Source organism: Lactuca saligna, chromosome 5 (genome assembly GCF_052625555.1).
Source record: "Lactuca saligna cultivar CGN05327 chromosome 5, ASM5262555v1, whole genome shotgun sequence".
NCBI lineage: Eukaryota > Viridiplantae > Streptophyta > Magnoliopsida > Asterales > Asteraceae > Lactuca > Lactuca saligna.
The window spans coordinates 135,142,216-135,166,102 of NC_136421.1; the positions used below are offsets into that span (position 1 = coordinate 135,142,216).

Here is a 23,887-nt window from a genome sequence, read left to right on the forward strand (position 1 = left end):
GATTTTCCGTTTATCTTCCCGTTTCGAGTTGTTTTTGACTAATTTAAAGGTCGGGATGTCCCAAGTGATTATAAAAAGTTGAGAGATTTTGAGAGAGATTTGGGATAGATTTCACATACTTGGAGAGATTTGGGAGAGACTTCATTTGAGACCTTTTTGGATGTTTAGCTTCGCTACGTGTGACATCCCCAAAATCACGGCCAGAAAAGACCGGTTTCATTTATGCTTTTAGAATAACTTCAGAGTAAATCCTTTTGATTTAAAAGAGTTGCGGAATTTGTTCCCAAAACCAAAACGTGATAAAATAATATTTACCAAAGCATTTCATAAAGAAATGTATTTTCATTATATAATCAAAACTCGGGATGTCATGTTCCGATATAGACCATAAAGCATAAACAATAACATTACAAGTCATTCAAAAAATATATACATATACAATCTTGTAAACAAAATAACTTGATGATTCATCCATCTTATGCCCTTGCGCCACTACCTGTAATACAAATAAACTGAGTGGGTTAGGCTTGGGAGCCTGGTGAGCATATAGGGTTTTCAACCCACAATAAATAATAAAAATAATTTTCATCAACCAACAATAACCCAATTACCCATTCCCGTTATTCTCACTTTACGTCCCTAAAATAGCTAACACAAGGGACCTAGTCTAAGAATATTTCATCGGGGCGACAACACATGCTTCGGGGGTTTCCCAACAATATATGTCAAATAAGGCAACCATGAGGGAGATGGAGTACAACGAATGAACATCCAAGTTCATTAACACCTACAGGTGGCGAGCCTGCTAGCGTTCCACACGACTGTCTAGAAAAGTATGTGGTCGTCATCTAAACTCCGCTCGATGACTGAATCAAAAACAACATCGAAGCCTCTCATTTGTTTATCACACATCAACTATCTACCCATGTTCTACCCAACATATTAGTAGATAAAAATATATATTTTTATACATAGTTTAAAACCTGTATAGCATTCTCATTCAATACATATTCCAAAAAATAGATGAGACACATACACATAACACGTATTTCATAGAGAATAAATCATATCTATGAGATTGAAGAAAGTGAATATACATTCACACATATAACAACACATTATACACATAACACGTATTTCATATAAAATACTTCATAATTATGTGTTAGAAGAAAGTAACTACACACTCACTTGATCAGAAGATGATCAGACAGCACTACGACTTGTAGAAGTAGTATTCTTCGGTAGATCTGGAAGATCTTCACACAAACCGGGCTCCTCGCGGGCAGAGCTTCAGCTCAGAAACTCTTTTCTTCTCGAGATCTTCGGGCTTCGGGACTCGCGATGATACCAGGGATTCTGGATATTTCTTGCATGTAAATCGAGGTAAAACGGGAGAGAGAGGAGAGAAAATAGCAACTCTAAACGGCTGGCCCTTCAAATCTATTTATAGGGAAAATTTTGCCCTTGCCACGTCGTGGCACCTTTTTCCACATCGTGGGCTTGGTCGTCACTGCATGCATCATCAAAAGTTGCGTCTGGGGGACTCCAGGAGGTGTCAGAAGACTTTCCACGTCGTGGCACTGCATGTCACGTCGTGGTATCTGACAGTTTTGGGGTTTCGCGCCCCGAACTTCAGAAATTCATAACTTTCGCATACGAACTCCGTTTTCGACGTTCTTTATATCGACGCATAGATGAGATTATGATCTATAACTCTCATTAAACTCCGTTGGATAATTTTGAATTTATTTTTAATATATTATAAATATATTACTTATATATTATTTTTAGTAGGCCGGGACAGGAAAACTCGGTTATAAATTCATAACTTCTTCATCCGACGTCCGTTTTCGCCTATCTTTTTATCATTTCACTACTATTAACGAGATCTTCGATTCTTGTTTAGATTGTTTCGGCTAAAAAACGCTCGATCTCAAATCGAGTATTCGGGCTGCATACTGCTAAGTTGAAACTTCATAAAATCGTAACTTCCTCATACGAAGTCAGATTTGGGCATTGTTTTTATGCACGCTCTCGGTTTAACGAACTCTTAAACTTTCATTTAGATTACTAAGGCTAGATATCGCTCTATCTTAAATTCGTATTTTACGTCATTCGGCGTCGTGTCGGTTCTGTCGCGAAACTTCGATAGATCATAACTTCTTCGTTATAACTCGGATTTTGGCATTCTTTATATATTCGGAAACCTCGTTTCAACTACTACAACATTATCCAAAGATATCAAATTTATCTACTATTTTATTTTGACGCTTATTTTTATTCTTAATTCATTTAAGTCACACAACTAATCACAAAACATATAATATTCAAATAATACATTCTTATTATTTCAAAATGGGTTACAAAGATTAACATAGACTAATACATTGCTATTAATGACAAGCCCAGAAACACAGGCGTTACACTACGCAAGGTTCGTAAACCTCGTTAAACCTCGTTATGAATGTTATACGCCCCCGGGGGGTACGAGATAGTGTTTGACGAAGTAGTCTCATCACTTACCTGATTGGGGTTTGAGAATACTGAACATATGAATTTTTCAAGTGATAACTAGTTATTAAAATAGCGAGTTGTATAGTAGTAACAGAATGTAAAGCCTAATATACCAGGTTACTTGAGTTGACCGGTTTGACTTGTTGACTTTATTTGACTTTGACTTGACCAGAATTTGACGGTTGTCACAACAATTTCCACCACATTCATTAATTTGCATGCTCTTCTTAGTGATAATGGCTTCATGAAAGGAAAATCGTACAACACCAGTTGTTCAAGCATTTCACACAATTATAAATGTAGCCTCAACACCTTCAACATCAACATTAGAAGTTCAAATGGGCTTTCTTACTATTTCCCCCAACTCCCTCGGCTTCAACGTTGTACTGAACTCAATCCCCGAATCTCATCCATCAGGTCCTCAGGATTATACACGAAATATCCTTTTTTGGCTCTCTCTTTAGCCCTATGTCTCTTATCCCTAGGCGGTCTTCCTCCACTAGCAGGTTTTTTTGGAAAACTCTATTTATTCTGGTGTGGATGGCAGGCAAGCCTATATTTCTTTGTTTTAAAGCCTATTATAGATCTCAAAACAGCAATCGTGACTCCTACACTCATGGAAGACGTGGATCATCTCTCCCTAACAACAATCGTGGACGAGGTGACCACTAATTCAGCTAGTATTTAAACCAAAATACGGTCTATGACACATGCAATCAGTGTGGCATTGGTCATCTTCCATCACAATGTCCAAACAGAGATACAACTACCATTCGCCCTCGCAACAATTCCAACCTTGCTAAGAGTCATACCTCCACAAGCTCCAACTCATGGTACCTGACATTGGTGCCAATGCTCACATCACGCCTAATCTTGCCAGCATGGACGATTCTCGCACATACCAAGGTAATGACAATATATACATTGGTGACAGTAAGGGTTTTCCTATTATCCATATTGGTTCCTCTCGTATCTTCTCACCAAACAAAACCTTTCAACTCATAAACATCTTACACGCTCCACACATCACAAGACAACTTCTTTCGGCTCAATTTTTTTAAAGATAATAATGTCTTTTTTGAATTTCACTCTTTTTTTTTTGTCATTAAGGACATATGTACACACACTACTCTTCTCATGGGGCCCAGTGAAAATGGTCTCTACAAGCTCAAGCCTCAGTCATTCTAGTCTAAGTCTACTTCTCCCATTGCTTTCTCTGCCGCTCGTGCAGCTCTTGTCATATGGCATCGATGACTTAGACATCCTCATCAGAGTCTTTTAAATTTTATGTTTTTTTTTTTCAAATTTTCACTTCATGTTACAAAGAAGTCTGCTTCTTGTTTTTGTTCATCATGTCAGCTTGGAAAATCTTCAAAATTACATTTACATGTATCTTCTTTTCGTAGTAATAAATACTTGATTTGGTTTAGTGTGTGTAACGTCCAAAAATCCACGTATTTTTTAAGCCCTTGAAGTATTTAATTTTGACAATTGATGAGCCTCCGTACGCCGGGTGTACATGTATGTACACTTAGCATACACAAGCGCATGCATCGGGTGGCTAGGGCTCGTATGTGAGGTGTACAAGCATGTATGCAGGGCATATGAGGATGAAGGCTAAAACCCTAATTATCGGACTTGAGCTCTATTTAAGCTCATTTATGTCCTTGGGCCCTCTTCCTCACCATCATCCATTAATCTCAAACGTCTCTAAAACCTAGATATTTTTTAGAGTGATTTTTGAGCTTGAAGGTGCCAAGTGTAACTCTTTTTGGTTTGTTAGCAGGAAGAAGGAAGTGGTGATCAAGCCTTAAGCATGAGAAAGCTTTTGGATCCTGCATCTAGATCGTCTAGAGGAGCTTTTGGAGGTTAAAAGCTTCTATCTTGCTCATTCTTTTGCTAGTTTAAGTTAGGCTTTAGTAATAAGTCCATTTTTGGTCCATGGGTCCTCTCATGTGATTTTGAGCAACTCCAGAGGTTAGAAATGTTAGACCTGAGTTCCTTTTCCTTGCTAAAAGCATAAAAATGCTAACTTGAAGTTTGTTATGGCACCATGCAAGAGTTTAAGATCTTAAAGGAAGTCTTAATGGCTTAAAAGTGGTGTTGGGTTCTTATATGGCATGCAAAGGCATAAAGTTTCAAACTTTATGCCCTAGGACCTTAGAAATGACCAAGATCCGGATTTAGTAATAAGTCCATTTTTGGTCCATGGGTCCTCTCATGTGATTTTGAGCAACTCCAGAGGTTAGAAATGTTAGACCCGAGTTCCTTTTCCATGCTAAAAGCATAAAAATGCTAACTTGAAGTTTGTTATGGCACCATGCAAGAGTTTAAGATCTTAAAGGAAGTCTTTGTTGGGTTCTTATATGGCATGCAAAGGCATAAAGTTTCAAACTTTATGCCCTAGGACCTTAGAAATGACCAAGATCCGGATTTAGACGAAGCGTCTTCACTGATTAAGCACTTAATGGCTTTTATGCAATATCAACTTGTATGTTGGGCGTACTAGCTTGTATGTTGCGCGTACTAACCCAGAGCATAGTACGCTAAGTGTACTGATGATGTACGTTGGGCGTACGCTGCTAGTGGGCTTTGGGCTTTCTTTTGGCTTTCATTGGGCTTTTGAGCCATTTGGGCCCTAATTAACCTTTGACCTGGACCTATTAGAATAATTTGGCCTTGGAAATTTTTATTGGACCATTGGTAGCATGGTTGGGCCTTGTGGGCCTTGTGGCCCATTATTGTTTTGGTCCTTGGATGTTAGGCCCATTAAGGAAGAAAAGACTTTGGGACTTATTGGAGGAGTTTGGATTTAGGGTTTTAGGCCTATTTCTTGAGTTGTGACTTAATTCTAATTAGGTTAGCTTGTTTCTATTCAGTGTGAGATTTCTAAATAGGTAGCTGAGCAGTAATTCTATCAGTAGTCTGAGGTGAGTTCTCTCATTATATCAATGGGTCGAAGGTACCAATGCCAACCCATCATTTGGTGAGTGGATTGATAGTTATTATGAGTTTTTTTGTTTGAAGACCATGGGGTAGTCCGTGGCACTTGGATATCCAACCATGGGGGTAGCCCATGACATTCCAGGTAAAGACCATGGGGTAGCCCATAACAAATGGATATCCGACCATAGGGGTAGCCCATGACATTCCAGGTTAAGACCATGGGGGTAGCCCATGGCAACTATCCGTGTGTTGCATGATATTATGAGGTTGTATGCTGCGTGATATTTTGGGAAATTCACTATGCTTTTGCTTACAATTTATTTGGGTGTCTCCAGGTACTTCCGACACTAAAGGGAAGGGCCCGGCTTGATGGCACAACATTCACTCTTCAACATTTTCTGAACTTATTGATATGGATACTCTGATATGTTGTTATGACTAGATGTAATGGATTTTTAAAACAATTTATGAATAAAATTTCAATTTTAAAAATGAAAATTTTTATCTGGTTTTCAGGTTGTTACAAGTTGATACTAGAGCCTTGGTTTGAAGGACTCGGGCATACCCTCAGGCATGTCAGAACTTAAACTGAGGAATGATAATCTTTAAAAAGAAAAATAACCGAATTTTTTCTGAAAAAGGTTTTCGTAATTAAAACAGGAGATTGGGATGCGTGCAATCAATAGAGCCCAAGTAAGTGATTCCCAATTTATCCATGTTTATGTGTTATGATTAGTATGCTTGATATGTGGAATTGCATGCTAGAGTAGGGCTAAGGATACCATGAGGAGTTACGTGATAGAATTTCCTTACTTGTGTGATGCCTTATAGCCTAGGACGACTTGATGCTTGTATTACTTGAAATCAAGGTTGACTCTGTTAATTGCTAAATGTATCTTTTCAAAGTTATATACGATTAGGAGTGAACAACCCTAGAATGATGAATTATGCCTCATTTCTTGTTCCTTGTTTGATTGTGGACTTAGGGTAGAAACTTTACTTGACAGTCTATGTGGTCCTATTTGTGTATAACTTGCATGCATAAGGAAACCTGCACGTTCAACAAGCTAGGAGCATTGGTCAGTAGGATGATGTTAGTTTTAGTAGTTAGATAGTTAGTTTCAAAACTTGTAACGAAATAAATGTAATTCACTTTCGATGATTAAGTAATGGAGATTTATTTATGAGTTGGATTACTACCTTATGTCTGTTATTTATTATGTGTTTCATTTTGCATGTTTTACTTCCTGAATAATTAGACTGTTCAAACATCCACAATCGATCATACTTTTGGAAGTAAGTAGTGAATCAAGACTGTCATGAATTGACTTGTAGGTTGTCTAAAGGGTTTTAGACATAGCAAAGGTATTGCTGCAATATCCGCGAGTACTTTGAAATAGAGAATTTGAGTATTGGATTAACCTATGCTCAGAGAATTACTTCATGGAATTTATCATGAGTAATTCTGAGATGATAATATCTTATAATCTTTAAATAGAGATATATGAGTTATTGTTTACGAGTTGGTTGTGCATTGATGATACATAAACGCATCGGTAGCTTAATGTTATAAAATGTATTGTTGTGATGATACATATAAGTCAAAGTTTATCTGTTCCTTTTTACCCTTAGGGGGAAGCGATATCTTTAGGCCCCTCGATGATTTGGTGTTGACTGATAGTGTCGGGCCCGAACAAGACTAAATTGATGTGTTCGATTAGTAGTTCTTTGTCATTATGAATCTGAGACCGGGAAACAAAGTATTGGACAATGAGGTTGATTATGTTACATGTCTCATGTTCACATGATATCTTGTAGAACTAAGGATTATATGATCACTTATCTTAGGACATGTATCTGACTAAGTTAGAGTTCATCATCGACTTTTGAGAGCTACAATTTGCTAATCAGTTTTGAATTTATACTGGAAACTATAGTTATTAGACTTATCTAATTGGGAGACTGTTGGATTAGGTGTCTAAGCCCATAACTATAATTGGTATATACTTTAATTGGTAATAGCATAGTCATTTTGGGTTGCCCTAAAAAACTAGCAACTAGACAGGATGAATGGATGGTTTTGGAGAAAGATGTTGATTTATTATTTGATTAATAAATTGAAATTAATAACTTATTAATATATTATGAAAATAATATATTAATTAGAAATCGTAATATTTAATTAAGATTTAATCAGAAAATAATTGGAATTAATTTGGGGATTAAATGAATTAATTATGTGCAGGGACTGAAGTGCAATTGTTCAATAGTTGAGTAAGAGACAATCTAGAACCCTCCATGAAGGCATGGATGGTTTCTTTATGCTTAAGAAGTTATAGAATAGTCTTTGGTGGATAAACATGAAAGTGGATAATTGTCCGGTTTAAGATTATCTTGGATTAAGGTTTATCTAAGGTTTCTTGACTGCACTATATAAACAGCCTAAACCCTTGAAATTCCGGCTATCTGTTCTTTGGAAGACCTAGTTGAAAATTTGAACCTCTCTCTTCCTTCTCAATCATCTTCTATTGCTAGTTTTGAGTGTGAACCACTAGAGGCGTGACACTTGTGACGCTTGCTCTCAAGGCTTCACCAACACAAGGATTTGCATTGTTATTACTATATAACAATCAAGGTATGAATATTCTTACCCTAATTGTGTGTTTCGATTATACACTAGTATGCTAAGGTTTTTCAGTTTGTTGTTAAAGTTGTATGTTCAATTAGAAAAAATGTAGATCAAAATTTTTAGGGTTGCATGCACACATAGGATTATATGTTTTGCATAATACCCATCAACGGCTCCAGACGACAAGGAGTAAGCTCAGAGCATTAGTACCTGAACCAAACGCTAGCTCTGACATAAAAAGGAGCACGATTGGCCAATCAACGCGTCTGATCCTGTCGGGTCTGACGCCCTTGTCCCATGTACGGACTAGCAGGAAAACTCAGTATAAAAGGTCTCCTCTGTCATCCAGGAAAGTAAGTTATTTCTCTCAGACTCTTATACTCACTCCTAGATAATCCACCGAGTTGACCGTCGGAGCGTTTTTTCGAGATCCATCTTGAAGAACGGTTGACGACCCTTTTTCCTGTTGTGATCTCGCAAACCATAGCGTAGCAGAAAACACCTTCAACCAAGAGTGTCAGAACGAGGTCGCATCACATACATATATAACTGCTTCATCTAGGCTTTTCATCGAATACATGGAGTGTAGGTTTGGTGACACAATCGCACTTGATCAAGAACAAAATCAAACCTGAGCATTTGAAGGAAGAGGAGATGGCATTTGATAAGTTTGAACACATTCGGTAATAAGTATCAACAAGTTCACATAAGCAATTCAATAAACAACAACAAAATTGGAGAGATGGAAAATAAGAATAGGGTTGAAGTCGATTACCTTATGTGTTATGTGTGAATGCGACAACAGAGGAAAATGATGTGCGCTGGGATCGTAAGTATAAGAGCCTATGAACTCATGCCTATGGAGGACTGGAGGCTGAAATTGCAATCATGATTGAGATGGAGTATTAGGCAAACGTGATCTCAACACGTAGTATCAAGGGGCAATATTGTCCATTTAAAATGGTTTTTTAGTTTTAAAGATTGTAAAATGGTAAAAGAGATTATAAATCAATAAAAAAAATAGATTTTGGTATATATGAAATTAAAAAACATTAAGAAGGGTAAATACAATATTTAGAGTTTAGACTGGACAAATACGATATTTAACTATTTAATAAAGCTATATATGAAATTCTACCAATGAATAAATAGACGATAAGGGTTTATTGCAATGGTTTATGAAAAAAAAAAGTTTATCCTTCTCTTCCAAATAGGAATGAAAAATTTGGAATAAAATAAAAAAATCCACTCTATTTCTCCATCTTTCTCTCAAAGATAAACTTCAGTAATTTAGGTGAACGGTTTAGCAACATTTACGACGCTCATCCTCAAATTTCAAAACCAAGTATGAAAAAGAGTAGTTTAATATGGGATCATTGGTGCTTTAGTCTTTTTTTTTTTTTTTTTTGAACACCAAATATAAATATAAATATATACTAAACTACTTGTAAATAATTTCATCTATGTACAGAATAGGACTTGAACTCTTGATCTCAAAGTGGGAAAACATTGGATATCACTAGATTAGAAGCCATTTAGGGGGTGTTTGGGGTATCTTTTCAAAAGGCAAAAGAATTTTTGGGAAAAGTTCCAAAAAGTCACGTTTCCCTAACTTTTTCAAAAAGTCAGTTTTCACTCTTTAAAAAATCCAAAAGGAGCTTTCAAGAAGCTTTCCCAAACATCTTTTTCATGTTATCTTTTCCCAAAAGTTTTTTTCCCTCTTAAAAAGATATCCCAAACACCCCCTTAATGGTGCTTTAAATGTGTAACTATTTTGAGTGTTTAAAAAATTAATTGAACCGTGTGCAAAAAGTAAGCTGACCTAATACCCTATTGTAAGTATCTATCTGCTTTACTTATAAATTTATATCTATATATAAAAACCTTTAAGACACCAATAATGTATTAGAAAGTCGAAATGTTATTTATTGAGAATGAAAGCCGTTGCATAAACAATGATGTAATCCTACCTATGTTCATTTAGCCTTGTCAAAAATACCCGTTACTCGAATTACCCACCCAATTTTTTTGGGTATCTGGTAGATCAGGTATCAGGTTAATTTTTTCGAGTAAGTAGGTAACCGGAATTTTTTTCGGGTCGGGTAAAGGGTAAGTTGTTTGGGTTTTGGATATACCCGATTACCCGAAATATATATATATATATATATAACAAATAATATCCCTTTATGAGTTTATCTGTCCCTCCCAATTCTCAAATCCCAATTTTCCTCGTTAAGGCTCATTCTATTTTCCCCAGGTCAAAAAAACCCCATACATCGTCCGCTCTTCATTAGTATTCGTCACCAATTGATGACTATATTGAAGTAGAAGATGAGACGATTGAAGTTACAACCCAATCAATGATCAAGTTCCACAAGAAAAAAAAGAAAAAAATAAACAATTCAACCAAAGATCGAAAGTTTGGAAAGAATATTTAATATCTCAATAATTATTGAGTAAAAAATCTCATGTTCAAAGTTTAGCACCTGACATATTTGTTTCATTACATTTATTTTTAGATGCTATTAAAAAAATATAAAAAAAAATTAAAAATCAGGTAATACCCGAATTAACCTTACCCAACCCATTACCCGAATTATCCGAATTTAATTTGGGTAGGATAACGGGTAAATTTTTTAATATGAAAAACCTGAATTACCCGAAACTCGAAAATTTTACTCGATCAACACTCCTATGTTCATGGAAGGCTGTATTTTTCTTATTTTAATCGGTGCAAAAGAGTTGACATTTCAAATTCAACCGACTTATTTGGTATCATTAAAGTTGTTAAAAATATATTCCATAGAATAACAATTAATGTTGCCAAATTCCATAGTGGCAATACCGATAACATTTTACATACATTCACTTGTAAACAAAGATTGAAGCATGTTGGATTCGAACTGATCAACAATAGGCCACATTGATCAGCCACCACAAGTGCAAATCGTTAAAGAAACGCACCATATATTATTTCTATTAAGTCGTTCTTTCGACATTACTTATTAAAAATAACATATATAGGTTTCATGATTTCGTTTTTTGTCCACATTAAGTTTATTAAGTCCAGAAAAAAAACATCAACTAAGACAAAGATCATGATAAAATAAGCCTGATTGAAACCATTGAGGTAGTAGTACACTGCCTCATATATCTCTCTATCAAGAAAACCAAAACTATAATCTAAAATTTACAATACTACGCAAACCCTTGAGACGTGTCTATCGAGTCTAAACCCCATCATAAAATAAAATAAAAATAAAAATAAAAAACTATTATGTTATGTTATGTACCGTGCTTATCTGGAGGGTGTTTCTGATGGTTGACTATTCAAAGCAGAATTTGAAGGATTAGAAGAAGGTAATGGTAAAGGTAAAGCCGCATTATTATCCTGAGACGTTGATCCACCCCACTTTGGATCTGCATCAGCTGGCTCGATGACGTGGACAGATCCATCGCTCATTCCCAGAGCAAATTGGTTTGGATCCGACGGATGTGATGCAATCACTGCTGGATACGCCGTGCTATTGCTTCTGCCAAAATTAGGTTATAAATTAACAAATGGCAGTTTATTCATTTTATAATGTTTATAGAGAAATACCTGGAAATTGAAGAGGATATGTAGGCGGAAGGTGCTATACGACATCGAAGCCTTAAATTGTCTGCATCAAAAACTCCAACAGCACCATCGGAAAATCCAGTGTATAATAGCATCCCATCGCATGAATATATTGCACTTGAAATTGCAGCAGAAAGAGATTCTCTTGGAGACCACTGTAAATAAATAAAAATTGAGCATGTGAATTCTCACAATTATCCATGGAATCTTACAATCAAAAAGATATTCTGAATATATACCAATTTCAAGCATTCGAGTTGGTGATCATAAATAGCAATTTGGCTTTCATGTACAACAAGGAGATGGCGTTGATCATTATGGAACTGAACTTTGGTTTCTCCAACGAGTGAGGAGGGATGTCCAGGTGGCGACTGTATGTTTCTTGATTTCCTCTTCTCCCATCCATTAATATTCCAGATACATAGCTGCAATCAATTCAAAACATAATAATAAATAAATAAATTAACTCAGTATTATTTTAGACTGCATGTTTATCTAACAAACACGAAAACAGAGATTTGAACTCTAATTTTTTTAATCACCACTACTTGCCTGAGCATCAGCTCCAGATGAAACGAGTGCATTTAAAGTCTGTGAAAAAGCAAGTCCTGTAATTGGTTTCTGGTGACCTTTCAGCTTCATTTTGACCTATTAAAAACCATCAGGGTTAAGAATGTAAGATAATAACCAGATTAGAAGTTGTGAAGCTTGCCACTAAAAGCAAGAGCAATTACCTCATCAACTCTAACATTGTAAATTTGAATGGTGGAATCCTCCATTCCTATAGCAATGATATTGTTGTCTTGAGGATGAAAAGCCAAGTAGGTGGCAGCAGGTGGTGGGGGCATGAAAGTTGTCATGACCTGCAGTCAGTCAGTTTAGCCACCTCAGTAAACTGTCTTTTGATTTTATTATGACATTGTACTTTGAAAATATGCTTTGTAGTTTGTATTTGAATGATATTGATATAGTTGGGTGATTGTTCCAAGTACAATGTTGTACAAGAAGAAATGAAAGCAGGATACTATAATAAACAAATAAATGAAAGTACATTGCTATTTCTTGAATACAAACCTTAAAAGTCATCATGTTGAACAAGGAGACTTTCCCACCAGAGGCAGACATGACATAAGAATCATTCTTTGACAAAGCAATGCATGCTGCAGACTCTTCAGCAGATTTACTCTCATTCACATCATTAGACATGAGAGCTCCATTTGTTGGTTGCCATAGTTGTGGGACAATAGATGCAGTCGACTGAATGTGTACAGAACTCAGTAAATGCAGAAATATGTTAATTCTTGAGAAATGTTGATGGGGTGGGGTGGGGCCCACATACCTTCCCAGATGGATTGCGTTCACTTCGTTGCCATTTCCAGAGCTTATGAATGGCATTTGAAGCAAGTGCAAGCAAAGATAACCCAGAATTTGTATAGATCAGCCTCATAACCTAAAATAAACACAATTGGAACTAGAGATAACAATTGATAACTTGATAAAATTCTACAAAGAATTAATAAACATAACAAGTTTCAGAACAAACCTTGCTGGCAGCTGTTGGATCAGGCAACCTTAGGGCTTTAAGGTGAGAGGAATCAACAATATCAGGGAGCTTCCAGCTTGTAGCTTTGTCAGCACCCTCCACAATTCTTGGTTTAATATCCACAACTTTACTGCTTTCAGCATTAGCCTAAATTGTACACATACAATAGAACATAAGGTGACAAAAGATATAGAACAATTGTTAAAGTAAAAGGGAATAATAACTTACAAGATTTCCAATGGATAATGGAGTTTGCATTCTATCACGTTCTATAGCAGTTACCATAGATGAAGACGCGTTAGGGATCGAACCTAATGGGCCAGTGATTGAAGGCTACAAAGGGGAGGGGTATTAGATATTCATGAGAAAAATATTGACTACTAAATATTAGATAAATGAGGTCAAGAAATTTACTTTGACTGAATCAGAAAGTGCCCGGGTCCGCTCATACGCTTGACTCTCCAGCATCCTTACCATGCGCTGCCCATCATTATTTGCCAATATTATAAATCCATTATCACTTGTGGAGACTGCCAGTAATGACCCTTCCTTGTTAAATCTTAATCTAGGCCTTGCCTGAAACAGTTTAAACAAGCAAGAGGGCATTTACGTCTTTTGCACAAATGGGGACTAAGGGATTATAAAATATGGTGTTAGTGAAATGGAAGTGGAATCGTATGCTTACAGGTAAACCATTGTTTGGACCAGTGGCTGTTAGCATATCATTATTATCCATGTCCCAAAACTTAATCTGAAACTCATCTCCAGCAGCTAAAAAACGGTTTTTTGTTGTGTCAAATTGTACAACTCCCATAGAACGTTTTTTGAAACCAGAATATTCCCTCTTGATAGCTCCTTCACTCTCGTTCCACTCAACTAAATGGGCTTCACCTTCTTTACTTGTTCCACAAGAAAACAATCTGAAACAATATCATGTGTCATATACTCATATACTCATATAATTAAATATTTTAATCATATTATGCATATTTAAGTTAAGTATATAACCTAGTTCCATCAGTGCTATATGCCATTGTTGTGCACCAAAGACCAGGGGCATCATAATCTACCCTTGACCCCAAGCAATCATACAGCCATGCTTTGATTTTCCCATCAATTGCTGTTGAGAATATAAACTACACAAAACAAGGGAAAAATTAATGCTTTTTTATGTTATGTAATGTTCGTTAAATCTCAGGGAAAAAAAGAATAAAGAAACAAAAGGAAACTTGCCTGTATTTGTTCTTTAGAGTGAGGACATACAGAATAAACAGGAGCCTCGTGACCTTCAAACATATATAACCTCCTTCCACCTACAGCATCCCATACCTATTACAAAATATGTAAGAGCTTATTATATGCGTGAAAAGAACAAGAAAAAATATATATATTTCTTGATAAAATTTGTGTACCTTAATTGTCTTGTCATCGCCACATGTGACAATACACATTTGCTTATTGGGTTGAGCAAAAGCAATATCATTTACACCACCAACATGTGCATCTATCTGTAATGTGAAAGATTCATAAAAAAAATTAGGAATCAAAAGAGAAAGAAAGAAAAACATAAAGATGGAGGATTGGGTTTACTTCCAAATGTTGTCTTAATTCCCCTGATTGGTTATATGTATATATCTGAACAATGTGCTTGGAAAAGGCAACACCTATGGTAGGAAATTAAAAAATCAATACACTCACACAAAATTATTAAAAGTTAATTTAGAAATTTTATAAATTATACCGAGTATTGATCCATCTGGTCCCCATATGCAACGGTTAACAGATACTGCTGCATCCTTTACTAAAGTTGTCTGGAGATGGATTTAATCATGATTCATGTTAAAGTTAAGCCAATATACAAAATATTTAAAAAATGAAAGAATAAGTAATAGAAGCTTACCTGAAAAGGCATTGAACAAGCAGATAAATCCCAAACCTTGAAGGGTTTATGCACCATTCTCTCTCGAGTTCCAATCTCCCAAATGCTTATTTCACCAACATTTGTTCCAGCTGAAAGCCATGAACAATCTCATTACCTCTTTTTTTTAAGGAAGGAGGATACAGAAGATTAAATCAATTTGAGAAATTGTTAGGGATTGAAGCAAATAGACTGAGGATTAATTAACCTAAGAGAATAGTTTGTTGTTGAGGATGGAAGTCCATTGACATGACATTTGAACCCTGGTTAAGTAACCTAACCACAGTTTTTGGAAGATCATCCAGTGAGTATGAATTCGGAGGATGAGTTGAACCAGAAAAGGACACCTATTCAACATATATTAGATAATGTCAGATTGTCAGTTCTGAAGGAATTATAACAAAGATTAAACCAAAAAAGAAAATTCTTTTTTCTTCATTTTTGGTCCCTATTTCGAGTCTCGTTTCAGTAATTTGGTTTTGTAAAATGGTCATTTTACAAACCCTTGTAAAATGACCATTTTGCCCCTACTTTTATAACTAGAGTAAACTGCAAATTTGGCCCCTTTGGTTAGTGATTTTCTTTGGTTTAGCTCCAAAAAGGGATCTTTTTTTTTTACATTTTTGGTCCCTATTTCAACGTCTTATTTCAGTTTTGCTCCTCTCTCTCATCCCGTGAGTTGAAGTCCGTTAGATCCATGTAAAATGACCATTTCACCCTTACATTTATATTTGTTAATAACAGTTTATAAAAAACATACAAGAGTAAGCACAAAGTGATCATTTTACAAGGTTTAAAGGACTTCAACTCAGAGTGCGAGGGTGGAGGACCAAAACCGAAATGAAACCTCAAAATAAGGACAAAACATGAAGAAAAAAATGACCATTTTACCCTTACATTTATATTTGTTAATAACAGCTTATAAAAAACATATAAGAGTAAGCACAAAGCAATCATTTTACAAGGTTTAACAACTCAAAGTGCGAGTGTGAAGGACCAAGACCAAAATGAAACATCAAAATAAGGACAAAACATGAAGAAAAAAAATGACCATTTTACCCTTACATTTATATTTGTTAATAACAGCTTATAAAAAACATAAGAGCAAGCACAAAGTGATTCATTTTACAAGGTTTAAAGAACTCCAACTCAAAGTGCAAGTGTGAAGGACCAAAACCAAAATGAAACCTTGAAATAAGGACCAAAAAAAAAACTTTCTAACCCTAAAACAGTGGCACCATGAAAGTTTAATGGCTGATATGCAAGGCATACCTCATCAGATGGGCCCACACGTGCACGTTTCATTAAGTGCTCCGATTCAGCCATTTGATATTCCAATCCAGGACCACCACCTGGAGGAGTCCGTGGATGCTTCAGGAATGCAGCTGCACATATAAATCAAAACATCAATTTTTTTCCAATTTAATTTATATCAATAAATAACAATAATTAAATTAAAATCTGAAACAAAATTCAAACCACACCTGTAACTGGAGGCTGCTGCTGCTGCTGCACAAGGCCAGGAGGTCCAGCTTGAACACCAGGTTGAGGCATGGAAAGATTAGCAGTTGCCATCCATCCAGCAGAAGGAGAAACAATAGGCTGAAAAGGCTGTATAGACGAAGTATGTCTTGACTCTTAATTTATTGTAGATTATATAAATGTTAACATTATGATTTAAGACAGGATCTTAAATTTAAATTTTTAATTACACTTACACCATGTGCTCCAATTGGAGGAAATACTCCAGCTTTAGGAACAGGTCCAGAAAGAGAACTGTTGGTAGGGGGAGGTGCCCTACCTCCATTGTTAGAAGCACATGTGTGATCGATAAAAAGAGTTTTGATATCAGGATTAGGGCGTGGATTCTTGCAAAGTTGATGTTGCCAATTAAGACTGAAAAAGAAGAGCGTATAAGAAAACTTATAAGTAAGAACAGTGTATGGAAAAACAAGAGAAAGTAGAGAAAGAATGGTGTTCATGTTAATGGGCCTAAGGGTTTGTTTCCTTTTGACTTAATCTAGATAGAATGACTTAATGAGTTAAGCCAAAAAAAAAAAACATGAGTTAGTGTGTTAAGACACTAAGAAGTTAACTATTTTTTTTTCTTCTCTTTTCCTCCCAACTCTGCTAATGTTATAACTGATGACTACTGTGAATTTTGTTTTTTGGAATGTAAGGGTAAAATGGTTATTTAGTCTAGAAAAGAAACAGTTATTATATATACAAAACTTTATCCCTAGACTTAATGGAGTAAAAAGATAAAACAGCTCCTAAGAGTAACCATTCGTTAGTACACCTTTTATTTTTTATACTAAAAGAAAGACCAATTTGATTTGATAACAAAAAGAAAAAACACACAATGAAGAAAAGGGGCCCACAAATGGTAACACAAAGTAGCAATATTTAAGAATGCAGAGGGCTCAGGACCTTTGATTTATCAATGTACGCAATCTTGAAGCTTTAAATACAGGAAGAGTTAGCTTCTCTCTAAACAAAGGATTTGCTTCTATAAGCTTTTTCAGTTCAACCAACATAATGCTTCTTGCTGATTTGGTATCCCCATACTTTGAAAGCTGCTCATTCTGCCTAAATAAACATCACAAAAGCAATAGTGTCAACTAAAAAGTAAAACTAACACTTACAAAACTCCATAGTCAATGTTCATAACAATACCTAAAATTATCAAGAGTTAGTAGCTGTGTGATCTCTTTGAAGAGCTCTTCATTAAAAGTCGAAAAGACCTTCAAATCTTTTACAAGAATTTCAACAGCTTTTGCTCTGTCATTCCTGATATTAGCAACTCAAATGTCAATAAAAAGAGTAAAATGGTGTGAGATATAAATATAATAAATATTAGGCTCTTGCCTATCAAGAGCTTCAAGGTACTTTTGTTTCCTTATTTCAAAGAATATCTTCATTGAGTAACGATTATCTTCAACCTTTGTAAACCCACATAGATATTTCTCAACCTCATCCCATTCACCAGCTTGAACTTGTTCCTCAAAATATTTCATATTGAAGAAAAAAGCAGATTCTTGTTCCAACCTATAAACATACATAAGAAAGTTAATACAATATAGAAAATGAGATGAATGCAAGAAATAGCAATGAACTTCCATTTATTTGATTATTAAAAAGCATCTTACTTTCATTTCCTTTTATTACATCATTATATGTTTACTTTCTCTCTTATGAGGCCATTGTACTTTGAAAAATCTACCCAATTGTAGCAGTGAAATTGCTTAGTAGTTGAACAGCATTGATATAATTTGGTAAACTTTTGGAAGCGTAATATTGTAATAGACAGATGTACAAAAACAAATTGCTATTTCTTGCATTTAACCCTCTAGAGAAATACACTCACTTGTGGACAGTTTCTTTGAACTTTTCCTCATCCAGGAATTGCAGGATTAGGAAAACTAATTCCCGACTTAAGGATGACATGGCTCCTGCTGCAGGCACCCCCAACCACTCCAGTGCAAATCTTGGTTATAACCACAAAAACTTATGAATAATGAATCGATTCCAAAAATCAACACCTTCTAATCTCTAATTTATAACATCAGTGTCTTCAATGAAATATCTTTGTGCAAACTTTCACAATTTCAAGAACATTGCATTTTTGCATACAGTATTCTGCAAAAAAAAAGGCATTCCAAGTCAAAAACTGCAAAATATGGCAGAATGTAGTCATGTACAACCTCACAACAGCTGAATCATACAATCCACTTCCCTGATTTCTTGATTTCCCAAACAAACTCCAATTACGACAATAAAAAGGAGAGTTTATCAAAAACAGGTCCGATTAAGCTCAAATTGGCGCAATATCTCAAACAGATGAGTAACATTTCAAAATTCTATAAAGGGCTCTCTAATCATAAGGCACGACGTAGTAGGGGAATAAAAGACGAAGGTCGTATTCATCATACAGCCTCCATTGAACTTCAGAGTGTTCTATTTCAACAAAACAGATTTTATGATTAAGACTAAAGAAAAATCATCAACCATAACTGATATCGTTCTTCTACAAGTTATCTCTAATTCACAACAACCCTCAGGATGAACTTAGTATAGATCGAAACCACACAAAGCCGATTCATACACACATCGAAACAAAACAAATTAATCAAAAGCTTACTCGTGAGGCAAAATAAAAAGTTCAAAACTAGGGTTTCTTCAACAACGGCAAGTTCCTCAGTCTTTCTGCAAAAACCGCAAAGTCACAGCACGTCCTGCTTTCTACTCTCTCTACACACACGTATATATGTCGCTCTAACTTTTTCTCACTATGTTTTCTGTCCCCCTTTTATATAGGTGGAGGTGTTTCGTACATTTCTCTCTCCTCTACCGCCACTACTTCTGTCTTAATCACCGGAGTTTGATAAAGCGACGGGACTGTGTGGATGTAGTGGGAGACAGAGTCGTGGGGCATGATTGCGTGTCAAATGGTGATTGCCTGTCACGGAATCATATGGTGAACTGCAGGTTAAGGTTTGAGGAGAGATTAATTGGAAGGGATCTTTTGTTATATTTTTGGTGGTGATTTTCAATACTTTTGTCACTTTCTTACCTTTTTTAGGTTTTGTATTAATTTTTGACAAAATTACTCTATGTTTTTTAGGATTTGTAATTATTCGTTCTTAACTTCTTTTTGTTATACTAATGGTCCATGGGTTTGGATTCGCAATTTTCTCTCTACCTTTTACCCTCTTTTATTTTTTTTTACATTCCTTTTAACTAAAAATTAGTTTAAAAATATCACTCATATAATAGCGCTCACATTTTTTTTTGGCTAACTCTTACACTTGAATTTGAAAATCTGACTGTCCTCCACTTCTTTGTCTCCCTTTCTCTCTCCCCTTTCTCCCTTTCCCTTATGTTTCATGAAAACCCTTTTAAACCTCTAATACCTATCAATGATACTAGTAGTGTACCCGCACGATGCGGGAATGCCAATTAGTTCCTTCGGTAAATAATTTTTTTTGTGGCGATCAGTTTTCCTTCTCGTGTCGGATAGTTTATTTTAGCTTTTTGAACGATTCTTTTTCGGCAAGTAGTTTTTTATTGATACGTTGTTTCGGGATAAAAAGATAAATAAGTTGTTAATTTTCAATGTTGCAAGCATTTTGCGAATGCAGTATGAGTTGTTTTTTTCTGTGAATAGTATCATTTCGATGATTATGGTTTAGAACATGGGTAATTTATTTAATTCCTGTTAAAATCCTTCATAATTATACCATTATGTTGGAATGGAAGGACACTCTTTAAATCACCATCAACATATTTCAATTTTAACCACTAACGTGTTCCACCTTAACTTAAACCACAAATATCTTACAAGAGTCACATATTCTAAGTTATTTAACAATAATTATACCATTGTATTTTTGTCTTGATTCTACCATGGTCCAAATTGGAGGTTTTAACTGTTGGATTAATGTTTAAGTCCATAATTATATTTGGTATGTATTTGACACGACCCGACATGATCCATTTGGGTTGCACTTTACCGACACAATTTATATGGATAGTCTTTTGAGAATAGTATATTTATGATTTATATTAATATATTATAAGTTCTAATATATTAATATATAATCATATTATTTAATTAGTATTGATCAATAATTAATTAAGTGATCAAAATGAACTAATTAAATATGGACTCTTAGATATATATGTGTAGTGGGCCAAGTTCATTTAGGTTTAAGGATGTTATTCGGGTCGGAACCGAACCGACCCGAATAAACTGAAAACCGAATAAGGGTAATTGTATGAACCGAAAACCAAACCAAATAAGCAATACGGGTTCGGTTCGGTTCGGTTTCGACCCGAATAACCCAAATAACATGTACAAGATGATTAATGAGTCGAATAACCCGAATAACCGGAATAACCCGAGTAACCCGATTATTTTGTATTACTTTTGTAGCTTATGATTTCATAACAAATCTTGTAAAGAAACAAATTAAACACTAAAAATTAAACATTCAAAACACCCAAAAATATATCTATAAGTATATAACCCGAATAACTTCATCAATATGGAATGAAACAAGTAAAAGAACATATATGGTTGTTTTCATTAAATTCTCTTATTCAAAGTCAAAGTCCCCATTGCTTGGACTTATAGAAAAAAAGTTAACTGTTAACATAGCACATTCAAATTTCAATTGATAACATACGTAATAACACATTTAAAGATTGAGTAGCTGATTAACACATCCAATTTTCAATAAGTAACATACATAATAACACATTGAAAGATTGATTAGTAGATTAAGATACAAATTCTTACTTGTGTTTCTTGACTTGGGACCTAATTTTCCATGAATTAAATGGAGTAGAAACTAGAAAACAAGATGAGGAGATGATTCACAGAAGTTTGAAGTACGAAAGTCGATCAAAAACTAATGTCGAAGGAGCAATTGTCGATAAAAAAATTGTCAGAAGGAGCAATTCGCAATCAGCAACTGTCGATCAAACAAAATTGTCGCAATCATCAATATGGAAGTAGTCGACTCGATTTAGTGTAATAGAATATTCGATTGGGTGTATTAAGTGGGTAACGATCTTCGATTTGGTTTTTTTGGGATCAATTGTGATGATCACAAAACCAAATACGTAAATTGTGCAAGGGAAAAAAACGACTCTTCATATTCAGTTCGGTTCTTTGGACCGAATAAGCCCTTATTCGGGTAACCCGGACCGAATAACCCGAAAACCGAATAAGCCTTATATAGATACTCGAAAACCGAATCAAATTGCTTATTCGAGTCTAATTCGGTTCGGTTCGGGTTTTCGGGCCAAATTCTCATCCCTATTTAGGTTGGGCTAAGTCTTCGTGGATAGTCCATGGAGCTTTAACACATGGATCCTAGGAAATGAAAGGTCATGGGTATTAGGGTTTAACCTTAGTCTCCACACTATATAAAAATATCCTTGGTTGGTGAAATTGGCACTAGTGTGGGTACACTAAGAGGGCTAGCCGATTTCACTAGAGAGAACAAAAGTATTCTTATTCTCAAAGTCTTCTAAGGTGTTTTGTTGATTTGTGATTCCACTTGAGGCTTCCACACTATTGGGGCTAAGCTCTTAAAGCTTGAAGACATCAAGCTACACCAAAAGGTATGTCATCTAATTAGTCTTTGCAGTATAGTTGCCTCATAGTATGCTAGTTAGGATTAAAGCCTTGGAAAGCTCTTATTTGCATGTATAATAGAGATAACATAGATCCAAGGTTTATAGGGTTGCATGTACACCATAGGAGTGTTAGAATGCTCAAAACCCAACAGTGGTATCAGAGCCTAGGCTTGTTTTCTTGTAATACTTGCTTAAACTGCTTAAAAATCGAATTTTGGTGTTGTCTGCACAGTAGACTCGCCGAGTCCACTGATGGACTCGCCGAGTCCAAGGCAAAAAGCATCCAACTCGTCGAGTTTGTTCATACACTCGACGAGTTGGACCCCTGGACAACATATATTCGACTGCTTTGGCTGGAATTGGACTAGGAACATTACCCTAAGTTGTTTTGGACTTATAAACTTATTTTTGATGTGGTAATGTTCATACTAATCCAATTTCAAAGATAATTGTCAATAGATTCATGTTTTGTATTAGTTTAAGTGTTATGTTAATTACATGAAAATGTTTGATTCCAATTATCTTGTTCATATGAGTTGCTTAGATTAATAGAAAATGTTGATTGATTATATGTCTTTGATCCATTTTAATCTAAGAGTTGATTCTAAAATGTGTTTGTGTAACTTGTCCTCAAGTTACATGAAAAGTCACATTAAAGTCTCTTAAAACACATGAACTTCCAGAACAATGGTTTAGTCCAGAACATTGGGTCACTCATCGGGATCCCCCCTAAAAACTTTCCACACTCAACTGGGTCCGTATGACCCTCAACTGATATGGGATAGAAACCTTGGAGAATAGACTCATCGAGTTGGTCACATCCTCTCACTAAATCTTCGATTTATGTACAACCCTTGATCAAAAGATAGATCTATGCTTCTACAATCGATCTAGCATGTAAAGTTACAACCTTTACGTGCTTGCATGGGACGTTGAGCTCAAAAGGTCCTAAAACAATCTCTTACAATGCATGGGGCCTTCTTTAAGTGCAAGAGCCACTCCTTTCTGCCTTATAACCCTTTTAAGGGCCTATATCTGAAACATTAACCCCTAACAACGCTTGCAATCATGGTTGGTGACCAAAATGGCTTAGAAAAACCCTAAAACTCCACAAAATGGGATCTATCAAAAGAACAAACAAGCTATAGACTTTATACCTTCTATAGACTGTAAATGATGCTCAAAATCGGATCCTTCTAGCCTCCTCTTGATCCTTCAAGCTTTTCCTTCCTTCCTTGGGTTACAAAAGCACCAAAATCACTCCAAGTGCCTTAGATTGCTTCAATAACGGCTAGGGTTTGCTATGGGGTCTTCTGGGAGCAAATGGGACGAAGGAGGCTGAGTTAAGGTGTTTAAATAGGGTGCAAACCCTCGGGTTAGGGTTTTTGTCCAGATAGGGCCTACTCGCCGACTCCGGGACCCGACTCGTCGAGTCCACTGCTTAAACCCCGCGTCTCATCCCGCTTCTACTCAGCGAGTTGTTCCTTCAACTCGCCGAGTTGAAGGCCAAAATGCAAAACTATTAATAAAAGAATATGTACCAAGAACCAGGTACTACAAAGTTAGTGG

General features: G+C 35.6%; 1 protein-coding gene and 1 long non-coding RNA gene across 3 annotated transcripts; both read right to left on the reverse strand.

Annotated features, from left to right (window-relative positions):
• Window positions 1-373: 373 nt before the first annotated feature.
• Window positions 374-8,967, reverse strand: LOC144998453 (uncharacterized). The gene is made up of 3 exons (XR_013660330.1): window positions 8,868-8,967; window positions 8,303-8,723; window positions 374-496 (listed from the first exon to the last, which is right to left on the reverse strand). It is a non-coding gene; the product is annotated as an uncharacterized LOC144998453 (long non-coding RNA).
• A 2,224-nt stretch (window positions 8,968-11,191) lies between these two features.
• LOC145048791 (protein TOPLESS-RELATED PROTEIN 2-like) lies at window positions 11,192-19,467 on the reverse strand. 2 transcript variants are annotated; one of them, XM_078997399.1, is made up of 26 exons: window positions 19,314-19,467; window positions 18,540-18,811; window positions 18,041-18,220; window positions 17,849-17,962; window positions 17,603-17,761; window positions 16,891-17,068; window positions 16,657-16,783; window positions 16,445-16,557; window positions 15,381-15,519; window positions 15,155-15,264; window positions 14,996-15,065; window positions 14,845-14,918; window positions 14,667-14,762; window positions 14,488-14,583; window positions 14,263-14,390; window positions 13,940-14,174; window positions 13,669-13,830; window positions 13,483-13,587; window positions 13,255-13,401; window positions 13,051-13,161; window positions 12,786-12,968; window positions 12,446-12,574; window positions 12,264-12,359; window positions 11,951-12,136; window positions 11,694-11,866; window positions 11,192-11,622 (listed from the first exon to the last, which is right to left on the reverse strand). In XM_078997399.1, exons 2-26 carry the CDS (start codon window positions 18,617-18,619, stop codon window positions 11,391-11,393), a joined length of 3,423 nt encoding a protein of 1,140 aa, XP_078853525.1. In that variant the 5' UTR covers window positions 18,620-18,811; window positions 19,314-19,467; the 3' UTR covers window positions 11,192-11,390. The 2 variants fall into 2 exon arrangements, with proteins under 2 accessions (XP_078853525.1, XP_078853523.1); XM_078997397.1 differs by having other exon boundaries at window positions 11,192-11,625.
• Between the last annotated feature and the right edge of the window lie 4,420 nt (window positions 19,468-23,887).

Bases quoted from the DNA above. Each gene is read 5' to 3' on its own strand.
- LOC145048791 (XM_078997397.1), bottom strand. From the start codon at position 18,619: ATGTCATCCTTAAGTCGGGAATTAGTTTTCCTAATCCTGCAATTCCTG. The intron at 14,919-14,995 runs GTATAATTTATA...TTCCTACCATAG, and splicing joins ACCAGATGGATCAATACTCG to GTGTTGCCTTTTCCAAGCAC. The intron at 14,763-14,844 runs GTAAACCCAATC...TTCACATTACAG, and splicing joins AATTAAGACAACATTTGGAA to ATAGATGCACATGTTGGTGG.